The sequence below is a fragment of the Puma concolor genome, chromosome E1 (genome assembly GCF_028749965.1).
Source record: "Puma concolor isolate L17-30 chromosome E1, mPumCon1.1.hap2, whole genome shotgun sequence".
Lineage (NCBI taxonomy): Eukaryota > Metazoa > Chordata > Mammalia > Carnivora > Felidae > Puma > Puma concolor.
The window spans coordinates 17,767,864-17,780,070 of NC_141680.1; the positions used below are offsets into that span (position 1 = coordinate 17,767,864).

Below are 12,207 nucleotides of genomic sequence, written 5' to 3' on the forward strand. Positions count from 1 at the left end.
TCCTATTGGTCAACTCAGAAAATGTGTAAAAGGTTTCACCTGCCTGTCTAAATTTTTAAGTAGAAATGAACTCTATGTTGATTGAATCTTCAGGAAGCTTTTCAAAAAGAGCAATGAATTTCTTGCTGTTGTAGCAAAATATACTAAGCTTTTACCTTACACTGAAGTACCTGTGATTAAATTTACATATAATTTTATTCATATGTAAATAAGGCATTTAATTTTCAAGTTGAATTTGAACCACCTAAATCCTGTGGGTTGTGAATTTTATTTTTTCACTTCTGTGCCATCATACTGCCATCCCGTCTTTGATAGCACTTACAGAGCTTTGACTTTTGTTCAGTGATGATAAAGGATTTTTGTAATCATCCACACTTTTATTCCGGATCTCCAGTGACCAACAATATATGCCACTTTTGTGTTAACTGGGGGGTCACAATCTGGGACCACAGCATAAAGAGGATTGACTGTACCATCCAGCGCGTGTCTGCCATGACTCTCTGGGATTCTGTGCTGCACCTAGTATGGTAGTCTCCTGGCCCAGCTGTTTCTGCTCTGCATTTTGTTCTGAAAAGTTCATTGAGATTTGTGTAAATGATTTAAATAGAAAGGCATCTTTTCTCTTATACTAGATGTAAGTTTGACTCCTGGTCTTTCTTTTATTTTATAATAAGGAATTTTCCAAGTAGCTTTGAATTAACCAAGGGCCCTTGCCCCCTACCCCAACCCTCCCCTAGTGAAAAGCACTACCTACATTTAAAAAAAAAATTTTAATGTTTATTTTTGAGAGAGAAAGAGATGGAGCGCAAGCAGGGGAGGGGTAGAGAGAGAGGGAGACGCAGAATCCAGAGCAGGCTCTGCACTGTCAGCACAGAGCCTGACCTGGGACTCAAACTCACAAACGGTGAGATCATGACCTGAGCCCAAGTCAGACGCTCAACCAACTGAGCCACCCAGGTGCCCATCACTACCTACATTTTAAATAGCACACTTAGATTTGCTTTAAAGCATAAGCAGCAATAAATGTATCAAACGAGGAAGTTAGTTCTTAGATTAGTGTTTGTCAAAGAGAAACTACCTCTGTCTCAAAAGGAACAACTGAAATATGCTTTGTTGTTTTAAGCTCTTTACATATACTTCTTTTGAAGATACTGAAACCACTTTGTTTACTGGAAACCAAAGTGCCCACACCTGTAACTTTGTCTGGGTTAGGTAGAGTATTAGCCTATATTTTTAAAATATTTTCATTTGATAAAGCAGACTTGCTGTGTTGGCAGAAGTGTGAATTTCATTTCCTGTCTGTGGTGTACCCCACTCATCCTGTCACTCAAGACATTTTGTTTTAGGTTGTTCCCGTAATGTGAGTGAAACACAGTGACCCACAGCAGGGTGACATGTGCATGCCACGAATGTAACAAGAGACAAGACTTGTGCAATAGACCACAAGAGCGCAACGCTTTATTTAAAGATGGAAACAAAACAAAATAAAGGCAGTCCCTCCTAGCCAGCATGCAGATTTTTTTTAAAGTGGCATCTGTGGATTCTTCTGTTTGTTTTTAGAAGACATGTTCCAATCTATTTAGCAAGTTAGCTCAAAAGTTTATCAGCTTCATGCCACTTAATTAAAGAATAAAACTGAGTCAACAAGTGACATTATAAAGGTGATTTAATTGTTTGCCAATTAATTTATCATCAAACATTTGTAGTTACAATCCATTAATTTGCCAAATCTGTTGAGTTCTGTAACAATTATTTTTTGCATGTGAAATTACAGAATTTCTGTGTTCTTGTCCTAAATTATAGTTCCTGCTGCAATGACAGAACAGATAAAACAGTGTGGAAAAAACCCTGAGATGAACTCATTCATTTGTCAAATATCTATTGAACATCTAATGTGTGCTTGACACTATTTCCAATGTTGAGGATATAGTGCTGAGCAAAATAAAATCCTTGCTCTTCATTGAGCTTATATTCTGTCATAAGGAGATAACCACATTAAGTATACAAAGTAAGTAAATGTAATTTTAGTGTATGATACATAAATATCCTGAAGGAAATAAAACAACAGGACAGAGTATGATTGGGATGGGTGAGAGGTGATCTATTTGGAGCTGTGACTTAAATAGCGGCAGGGCAGGAGAAATGTGTCCCAAGTAGAAAACAAAAAGCACAAAGACCCTGAGAAGGGGCCTAAAATATAGAAGAAACAAAAGAGACCAGTGCAGCCAGACCACAGTGAACAAAAGGGGAGATAGTGCAAAATTAGAGAAGCAATGTATTATCGGATGTTACAGGGCCTTGAAGTCTGAAGACTTCAGCTTTTATTTGTTCAGTACAAAGGGAAACCGTTGGAGAGTTTTAAGGAGGGAAGTGGCATTATGTGATATATATGTGTATTTTATATACGTAAAATCACTCTGGTTACTCTTTGGTAAGTGGATAGCAGTGGTGCAGAAGTGGTTGCAGACAGACCAGTTAAGAAATTTTTTGCTGATAGAATGTCTGGGATTTAGTTTCACTTCAGGGACCAGGTGAATAGAGTAAGGATGTAGAAGGAACAAAGATTGGCCTTCAGTTAAAGCTGAAATGATGAGAACATGGGGGTTCATTATATTATGCCCTTAATTTTCCATAATAAAAAGCTAAAAAAAAAAAACTTTAATAGTGGTCTAAATGAAAAATGGTGGTGCTATGGACATTGTCAAAGTGGTAATGGAGATAAGTGGCCAGATTCAAGATATATTTGAAAGTAAAACCCCTAGGTCTTACTGATGGATTAGGATACATGTTGTTGCAGGGAAAAAGAGAAACCAAGGATAACTGCTAAGTATTTGGCCCAAACAGTTTGGGTGGATGAGAATAGGGATCAGGTTTGCAGGGACGCAAGAGCTTTGTTTTGGCAATGCAAATTTGCGATGCCAGTTGGATTTCCAAGTGGAAATGTTGAGTAGGGAGTGTAATTCACAATACATTACCTAACTCTGCATAACATGCTTATAAGCAAACTTGGAACCCTCCATTCTGAATTTTGCCATTAGTGTTTTAAAAGTTCTGTTAGACCTTTTCAGATTTGTGGGTAACGTTAAAAGTCTTAGTCTGTTGATATGAAATAGTTTGGATATATTTTGTTTTCTGTGGATATTCACTAGTAATTATATTACTGCTATCCTGAGTAGTAATTCTCCACCTCCATTGAACTGTCATTTACATGAAGGATGGTGTTAACATGACCAGCTCCATAGGTTAAACACATTTCCTGTGCCTTACTCCTTTCAGGCATATGGGAATACAAGTCTGTAAAAGTAAAATCTTGAGTAACACTTTAGTGTGGTGTATGTGTATTTTTTTTAAGTTTTTTTTTTTTAAGTTTTTTATTTACTTATTTTGAGAGAAAGAGAGCAGGGGAGGGGCAGAGAGAAGGAGAAAAGAAGGAGAAAATCCCAAGCAGGCTCCACACTGCCAGTGTGGAGCCCGATGTGAGACTCGAACCCACGAACCATGAGAGCTGAAATCAAGAGTCAGACACTTAACTTACTGAACCACCCAGGCGCCCCAGTGTAGGTGTATTTTAAACAAACAAACAAAAAATAATTTTTTTTGGCAAATTTTGAGCCTGTTAAAGTATTATACTTTACATCTGATTAGGACACTAATCAAACATGTATTGGTAATCATAGATCTAATAACAATACCTAATATTTGTTAAGGGTACCACTGTAAGAAACTGTATTTATATTGGCTCCTCATGACAGCTTTGTTTTTACAGATATGGAAATTTAGGGCCCCCAAAATTCACTCAGGTAAGAAGTAGCAGAGCCAGGATTTAAACCCAGGCAATCTGGCACTAGAGCCTTCACCCTCTTGTTTCCAGAACCTTCACTCTTAACTACTACCATGTAATATGTAGAGAATATCGTAAGTTATGTTTCAGAAAAATTGTCTAGAGTAGAAATGACTTTGCAAATAATCAAGGTCTCTTTTGATTTTATTTTTACTTCATCCCTTGAAATTGGGACTTTGGAAGATGGGAGAGAGAATAATCCCAAAATGGATCTCCATCATACTCTGATTTCCTTCCTTAAATAATGCGTTTTGTTTTGACTTTTTCCTGACAGCATCAGCGAGAGCTTTCTAACTGTCAAAGGTGCTGCCCTTTTTCTGCCACGGGGAAATGGCTCATCCACACCAAGAATCAGCCACAGACGCAACAAGCATGCAGGTAAAGTTCCATGTATACCATTCCTTTCTTGGTTTCTTAGCCTTTTGTTTTGTTCTACAAGGCTGACTACCCCATTCCCATTTCTCCAACAGTTTTGTGATAGTGAAAGAAAGAACTGTACTGTGCTATAATCACTGTTCCTTCATTCTCACTATTTTTCTGGCACTTAGCAGAATGCCTTATATATGTAGTAGGTATTCAATAAATTTTTGTTGGACAAATACTAAGGTACAAATATACTCTAATGAATTTTTCTATGATTTAGCAATGAAGGTTCCGGTAGAATATACCCAGTTTGGGGCGCCTGGGTGGCGCAGTCGGTTAAGCGTCCGACTTCAGCCAGGTCACGATCTCGCGGTCCGTGAGTTCGAGCCCCGCGTCAGGCTCTGGGCTGATGGCTCAGAGCCTGGAGCCTGTTTCCGATTCTGTGTCTCCCTCTCTCTCTGTCCCTCCCCCGTTCATGCTCTGTCTCTCTCTATCCCAAAAATAAATAAACGTTGAAAAAAAAAAAAAAAAAAATTTTAAAAAAAAGAATATACCCAGTTTACTTACTGGCAGTACTTTTCACTGCTAACAAACCTGAACTTCCATATACCCAGCTCACATAAGAAGCCTTACAGTGGGGATAGGGCTCCCTGACTTTTGCCTGACCTTCAAAGAAGCCATCTGGATCTTGGGGCCAGTAGCACTTAGAGTAGGGACTTAGGCCCACTATTGCCCAGAAATGGTTCTCTACAAGTTCTCCATCCTAAAAATCCTTTCCTCAGGCTATTTGTCCTGATAGAACAGAAGAAATCTTAATTTTTAAAAAGCCTCAGCTGCTTAACTCAATTGTAACATGAAACTTAAGTCACTCTTCATTGGTTATTCCTAACACTTTGTCTTCTCCCCACACTGGTTCTTTTTTTTTTTAAACACTTTTAGTGAGATATAATTCACATACCATATAATTCACTCTATTTACTCATTTAAAGTATACATTCAGTGATTTTTTTTTCATATATACAGAGTTGTGCAACCATCGCTCTAATTTTAGAATGTTTTCATCACCCCCAAAAGAAACCCAGTTATCCATTAGCAGTCATTCCCTATATTCCCCACCTTCCCTGCCAATGCTAAACAACCACTGATCTACTTTCTCTATATATAGATCTGCCTGTTCTGGGTGTTCCATATAAGTGTAATTATATAAACGCTCTTTGGAGACAGGCTCCTTTCACTTAGCATAATGTTTTCAAGGGTCATTTATATTAATTTTTTTTAGTGCTTATTTATTTTTGAAAGGGAGAGACAGAGTGTGAGCAGGGGAGGGGCAGAGAGAGAGAGGGAGACACAGAATCCAAAGCAGACTGAGCTGTCAGCACAGAGCAATGGGGCTCAAACTCACAAACCATGAGATCATGACCTGAGCCAAAGTTGGATGCTTAACCGGACCGAGCCACCCAGGTGCCCAGGGGTCATTTACATTATACTGTGTATCACTACTTTATTCCTTTTTATGACCAAATAATATTCTAGTGTATGGATATACTATATTTTATTTTTCCATTCACCAGTTGATAGACAGTTGAGTTTCCATTTTTGGCTGTGATGAGTAATGCCGCTATGAATATATATGTATAAGCTCTTGTGTGGACATGTTTTAATTTCTCTTGGTTTTATACCTATGAGCCCATATTGGTTCTTACACATGAGACTTAGATTGTGTCTCTGGGTTTGAAATGTAGCAGAACAGACCTGGCCAAACATAATGACTCTGTTTTTTAATTTTGAAAGTTAAAAGATTCTGCAATAATGGAATTGGTCAGAAGCCAGCACTGAAATAGGGGTGGGGTGGGAGTGAGGCAAGAAAACTATTCTTTAAGAAAAGGAAAGAAAAAGGAAAGTCTTTCAGACTTGCCGACCTTTATTTATTTATTTATTTATTTATTTATTTATTTATTTATTTATTTATTTATTTATTTATTTATTTATTTTGAAAGAGAGAGAGAGCATGAGAGGGACAGAGGGAGAGAAAGAGAGAATCTTAAGCAGGCTTCATGCCTGGTGCAGAACCTGACACAGGGCTCGATCCCATGACCGTGAGACCATGACCTAAGCCAAAGTCACGAGTCAGACACTTAACCAACCGAGCCACCTAGTTGCCCCAGACTTGCTGACCTTTTAGACAAATACCTGTTTGCTAACCTACTTTTTCCTTCTTCCCCCTCACCACTTCTTGCATATATCAGTATTTCATCTCATAGTTAAGAGTGGAAGTTAACCTGGAAGAAAATTTTGTATGCAGATTTCAAGATAATGTGAGAACATCAGAATCTTTAGACTCTTAAAAAAGAGACAGATCTGGATGGGCACAAATGAAGTTTTTTGTTCTCTGATTGTCATTATTATACAGTGATACACAGTACGTTATCGGGGCTCCTGGGTGGCTCAGTCGGTTAAGCGTCCGACTTCGGCTCAGGTCATGATCTCACGGTTCATGAGTTCGAGCCCCGCATCAGGCTCTGTGCTGACAGCTCAGAGCCTGGAGCCTGTTTCAGATTCTGTGCCTCCCTCTCTCTCTCTGACCCTCCCCCATTCATGCTCTGTCTCTGTCTCAAAAATAAATAAACGTTAAAAAAAAAAATTAAAAAAAAAAACAGTATGTTATCTAATTATCTTCTACTAGCGAAAGCCTCAGGTTTTCTAATACTTTAATACAAAAAAATTTCAACTTAGTTTTATAGAATGTATAGGAACAAGTATGTTTTCAAATACTGATTGGCCGTGTTAAAGTACCTAATAATAAGTTCAGTGGAATATTTACTTCTTGGGATCTGCTATATTTAATGAGAACTCTTATTTTAATATCAGCCACTAATATGGAAATCATTAACTATTGATATTATTTTATGGGAAATCTAAAAATCTTCTTAGGTTAAATGCAACAGAAGATTTACAGGAATAAGAATGGCAAAATGGCTAGCTTTTTTTAAAGTTAGGGATAATTCTAACCTCAGTCACACACCTCATTTTCAGGATTCCTTCCTTGCTACCTTCAGTGTGCCTGAGAGCACAGCCAGTGGTGTCTGTGCCCGGACATATATCACGGTTGCTCTTTTCAGCACCCACTGCAGTACGGAACAGAGGTTGCTTTCAAGTGCACTTTCCGTTGGACAGACACAAAGCAAATTTTAATATAGTACAGGCTAAAAGTAAATGTATAGAGATGCAGTCTGCCATTCTGTCTTTTCACTTAAAAAGAAGTTAATCATATTAAGACATTCACTTAATTTCTAATTACAGTCCTTGAGTGACCCAGAACTTTCTTTTACACAGGTTATTAAGGTAGAAGGAATCCTCTCTGTTGACATTACAATGAGGAATAATTATTGTTTTGTTTTACCAATTTAACCAGGTGATCTCCAACAGCATCTCCAAGCAATGTTCATATTACTGCGCCCAGAAGACAACATCAGGCTGGTAAGTTAGTGTTATCATTACTAAAACTCTTCCTCAAAAGACTTTCTAAGATAGCAAACATTAAACAGTCATTTTTATGTACCAGCAGAGTGCTGGGAACTATGTGGAACAAAAAAAAGATGGGGCGCCTGGGTGGCGCAGTCGGTTAAGCGTCCGACTTCAGCCAGGTCACGATCTCGCGGTCCGTGAGTTCGAGCCCCGCGTCGGGCTCTGGGCTGATGGCTGAGAGCCTGGAGCCTGTTTCCGATTCTGTGTCTCCCTCTCTCTCTGCCCCTCCCCCGTTCATGCTCTGTCTCTCTCTGTCCCAAAAATAAATAAACGTTGAAAAAAAAAATTTAAAAAAGAATAACATGTCTGCACTATCAGCAAGCTTAGAATATAATTGGGGATAGGAGTTAAGGTGAAATGATGCAAAATAATTTGATGAGTCAGAGCTGTTGATAAGCACCAGTTTGTGAGTTATTGACCATAACAACTGAATTTCAGAAGAAAGAATACTTGGAGACTTGGTTTAGTTAGAAAGGTTTTTATGTAGGGGTGCCCAGGTGGTTCAGTTGGTTAAGTGTCTAACTCTTGATTTCGGCTCAGGCCATGATCTCATGGTTGTAAGATCAAGCCCCACGTCAGGCTCTGTGCTGGGCGTGGAGCCTGCTTGGGATTCTCTCTCTCTCCTCTCTCTGCCCCTTCCCTGGCTGTGCTTGCTCTCGCTCACTCGCTCGCTCACTCTCTCGGTCACTCTCAAATAATTAAACATTAAAAAAAGAGGGGGGGTTACATATACAGTAAAGCTTGAGCTGGGTCTTGAATGATGATGGATTTACATTAGCAGAAAAGAAGACAGTCCTTCTAGATGAGGACATGACAAAGCAAAAGCACACGTGTTAAGAAGGGACAAGGAGAGAGTAAAAGGACCAGGGATTTGTGCTGGTCTCTGAGTCAGGAGACCTGGGCTTCGGCTGTTACTAATCATGTGATGTTGGACAAGTTACTTAGCTTGTTTGAGTCCATCTCCTTTCTGTCTCTCACAGTTAAGAGGACCAAGTAGACGTGAAAGCTTATTGCTGCCTAAATCTGGGGATTATTGTTACTATAAGGAAGATAAGATACCAGAAAAAAGGCAGGCAAATAGGACCTTAATGCTCCATACTAGAGGTCTCAAACTGGCGGATATGTTTTGTTTGGACCACAGGGGTAGTGTTTTTGACTCCAAGCCAGAATTTTGAAGTTGAATGATTTCACATAAAAATCAATACTTGAAGCTTGTCCTCAAAAATCTAAAAATCTGGCAACACTGGAACCTTATTCTCACATGACAAAACTTGCTAGACCTGGAGGAGCAGGCATTGGTATGGCCCAGGCTCTTAATTTACCGTAATCCCCACATATCCTGTGGTCTTCTAGACACTGAAGCCAGGTGTCTCCATTTGTCATCATATCTTCACTGTTTTCTTGTAGTGTAGAACTTTAATTCAAGTAGGAAAACAAAAATGGGATGAGTATGTTTCTTTAAGAAAAGTGAAGAGCATTTTTACCCATTTAGTTTTCATGTGGCCTCCTTCTCTCATTTACATTCCCTATCTGACTGTCTAGATTAATACTTGGAGGTAGTACCTCCGTAAGCAGTAATGAAACATTACAGGGTTTTGAGCAAGGAATTCGATGGAACAGCTATAGTATTTGAGAGGGGTGCCTGGCTGGCTCAGTCAGTAAAGCATCTGACTCTTGATCTCTGGGTTTTGAGTTTGAGCCCTACATTGGGTGTAGAGATTACATCTAAAAAAGAGAGAGAGAGAAAGAGAAAGAGGTTCCTCAGAATCTAATACAGAATAGTGGGAGGAGAAAGCCATTTAAATCATGGGGGGCCACTAAGCAGTTATTGCAGTCATCCAAGCATGTGATGATGGGCCTTTCTAGGTTGGGTGGTAACTTGGAAAGTGGGTTTCTACTGGCACCTTCAGTTCAAATAGTTGATCTCTGCTGTCTGAATGGAGAGAGAGATAATAAGTAGAATACAAGAGTAAATGGAAAATTGATGATCAGATCTCTGAACTCTATAGTGATTAGCTGATTTTTCATTCACTTATTTGTTCTGTGTTTAAATTAGGTCATTTTGTCCTCTCAGATGCTACCTCTGTCACCTTCTTAAAATGACCACCAATTTTTTTGAGAAACTTCCTTTGAAATTTAAAGAATATGAAATAAATCCTTACATCATTATTTTATACCCTAATCTGAAAATTACATCATACACTTATGTAAATCCTGTCTATATTTTTATATACTTCTATCTTAACACTTATTTATAATTGAACAAAGTGGGGTACAGCTCTTACAGCAAAAATGCTCTAAAGCAGGGGCACCTGGGTGTCTCAGTCAGTTAAGCGTCCAACCTCGGCTCAGGTCATGGTCTCGTGGTTTGTGAGTTCGAGCCCTATGTCAGGCTTGTGCTGATGGCTCGGAGCCTGGAGCCTGCTTCGGATTCTGTGTTTCCTTCTGTCTCTGCCCCTCCCCGATTTGTGCTCTGTCTCTCTCTATCAAAAATAAATAAATGTAAAAACAAAATTTTTTAAATGCTTGAAAGCAGATACTCAAACCTTGGAGCCCATCAGAATCACCTGCAAAGCTTTGTTGAACTGCCATTTGCTGGACTCCACCCACAGTGTTTGATTTGGGAAGGGGTAGGCAGTGATAATTTGCATTTTTAACAAGTTTTCGAGTGATGTTGATGCTGCTGATCCAGGAGTCACACTTTGAGAACACCTCCTCTAGAACCCATAATAATGGTCACTTGCGCGTACTAGATGTCCATTAGATATATTTGTTTATAGTTTCCAAAACTTGTGTGATTTGGTAGAGCTAAAGTTGAGGTCTGTCATCACTTACTTTATCTTTTTCTCTTTGATAACCTTCTGGAGTTTAGAATGTACCTCTAAATGTTAAAATAATTTTAACCACAGGAGAGCATTAAGGAAGCAGTTAGGAAGGCAGAGTTGGCAATTAACTGTTTTTCTTCCCCTGCTAAAATGTGCAACTTCAGCTGCTTTACATTTATAAAATACAAATTCAGAAAATGTAACTGATGCCTCTGAATTAATTCAGTTTAAATGACCAGCCATTTTACAGTTGTTTTGAATTGTTACAAACACATAGTCATTATGTTTCAGATTATTGAGTGAGTCATCTTCAAGAAAATGAGTGAATACATTGTGTGACTTTGGACAAATTAGCACTTTTCTAACTGAAAGGAGCATTTGTAGACTCAAAGCAAGGCCTTTTGTTTTGAGTTAAATTTGGAATGCTAAAATTCTCATCCTGGGACTTGTACATAAGGTTAAAAGTTTGATAGTCAACTGAAAGCCCTGCCTTTATTTTTTCAGTAACCAAACAACAAATAGAGGCACCAAATCCCACATTTTGCTTTAGCATTGAAAATAAGACTGAACCAGTTTTTCCTTCAGGGAAGCTCTGCATTCCAAATACAGTCTCAAGCATTAACTTCAGTACTTAGGAAAACTGTAGCTGATAAAATAAAGACAGTGGGTTTTTTGGTATTCTTGCACATTATCAAAGACCCATTTAACATAAAATGGACTGGAGCAGGGGGTACCTGGGGGGCTCAGTTAAGTATCTGCCTTGGGCTTAAGTTGTGATCTCACATTTGTGGGTTCAAGCCCCACATCAGGCTCTGCGCCAACAGCTCAGAGCCTGGAGCCTGCTTCGGATTCCGTGTCTCCTCCTCTCTCTACCCCTCTCCTGCTCACACTCTGTGTGTCTCTCTGTCTGTCAATAATAAATAAACGTTAAAAAAAAAAAAAACAGACTTGGAAATAAAAAACTTTCTTAACATTTGAAGTAAGTTCAATGTTCTTTACTAGAGGTAAGGTGCTCATAAGATACAGGGAGATGTTTTTTAGTACTTTTCACTTTGTAGAAGAGTTTAAGAAAATAAGGAGTTTTTTGGTTTTGTTTTTTATAGTTCATTGATAGTTGCTCAAAATGAAAATGGGTTTATTTTTTCTAAATACAAAAGTTTTAAAAATCATACAAACAGAAAGGTATAAGGAAGAAAGTAAAAAATCACTTTGCATCTTCCACTCTGAAAAAACAATTCTTAGTAATTTGGATAAGCATCCTTCCAGTCTTATGTGTATATATAAAAGTATGTGTCAGATTCTCTGACTCTGCTCTTGCTGAAGTGGATCAATGATAAAAATAGCCAAATCTGAGTATCAGAAAACCTACAAGTCTCCCTGATGTGTGATCTTGGTTTCAGCTTAGGTCATGATCTCACAGTTTGTGAGTTTGAGCCCCAAGTCAGGCTCTGCACTGGCAGCAGGGAGCCTGCTTGGGATTCATTTGTTCTCATTCATTCTCTCTCTCTCTCTCTCTCTCTCTCTCTCTCTCTCTCTCTCTCTCTGCCTCTCTGCCCCGCCCCTCCCCTGCTCATGCTGTCTCTCTCTCTTTCTCAAAATAAATACATTTGAAAAAAAAGTGACAGTGAATAACTGACAACTTGCTCATGGATG

General features: G+C 38.7%; 1 protein-coding gene and 1 non-coding gene across 7 annotated transcripts in view; both read left to right on the forward strand.

Annotated features, from left to right (window-relative positions):
• SSH2 (slingshot protein phosphatase 2) overlaps positions 1-12,207 on the forward strand; it is a 251,276-nt gene that overhangs the window by 180,432 nt on the left and 58,637 nt on the right. For all 6 annotated transcript variants that reach the window (XM_086686415.1, XM_086686416.1, XM_086686417.1 and 3 more), the window contains 2 exons: positions 4,116-4,219; positions 7,617-7,681. In XM_086686415.1, coding sequence (XP_086542541.1) covers positions 4,116-4,219; positions 7,617-7,681 — 169 coding nt within the window. The remainder of the gene's footprint in view (positions 1-4,115; positions 4,220-7,616; positions 7,682-12,207) is intronic.
• On the forward strand, positions 11,880-11,960 carry LOC112855930 (small nucleolar RNA U2-19). The gene has a single exon (XR_003223065.1). It is a non-coding gene; the product is annotated as a small nucleolar RNA U2-19 (small nucleolar RNA).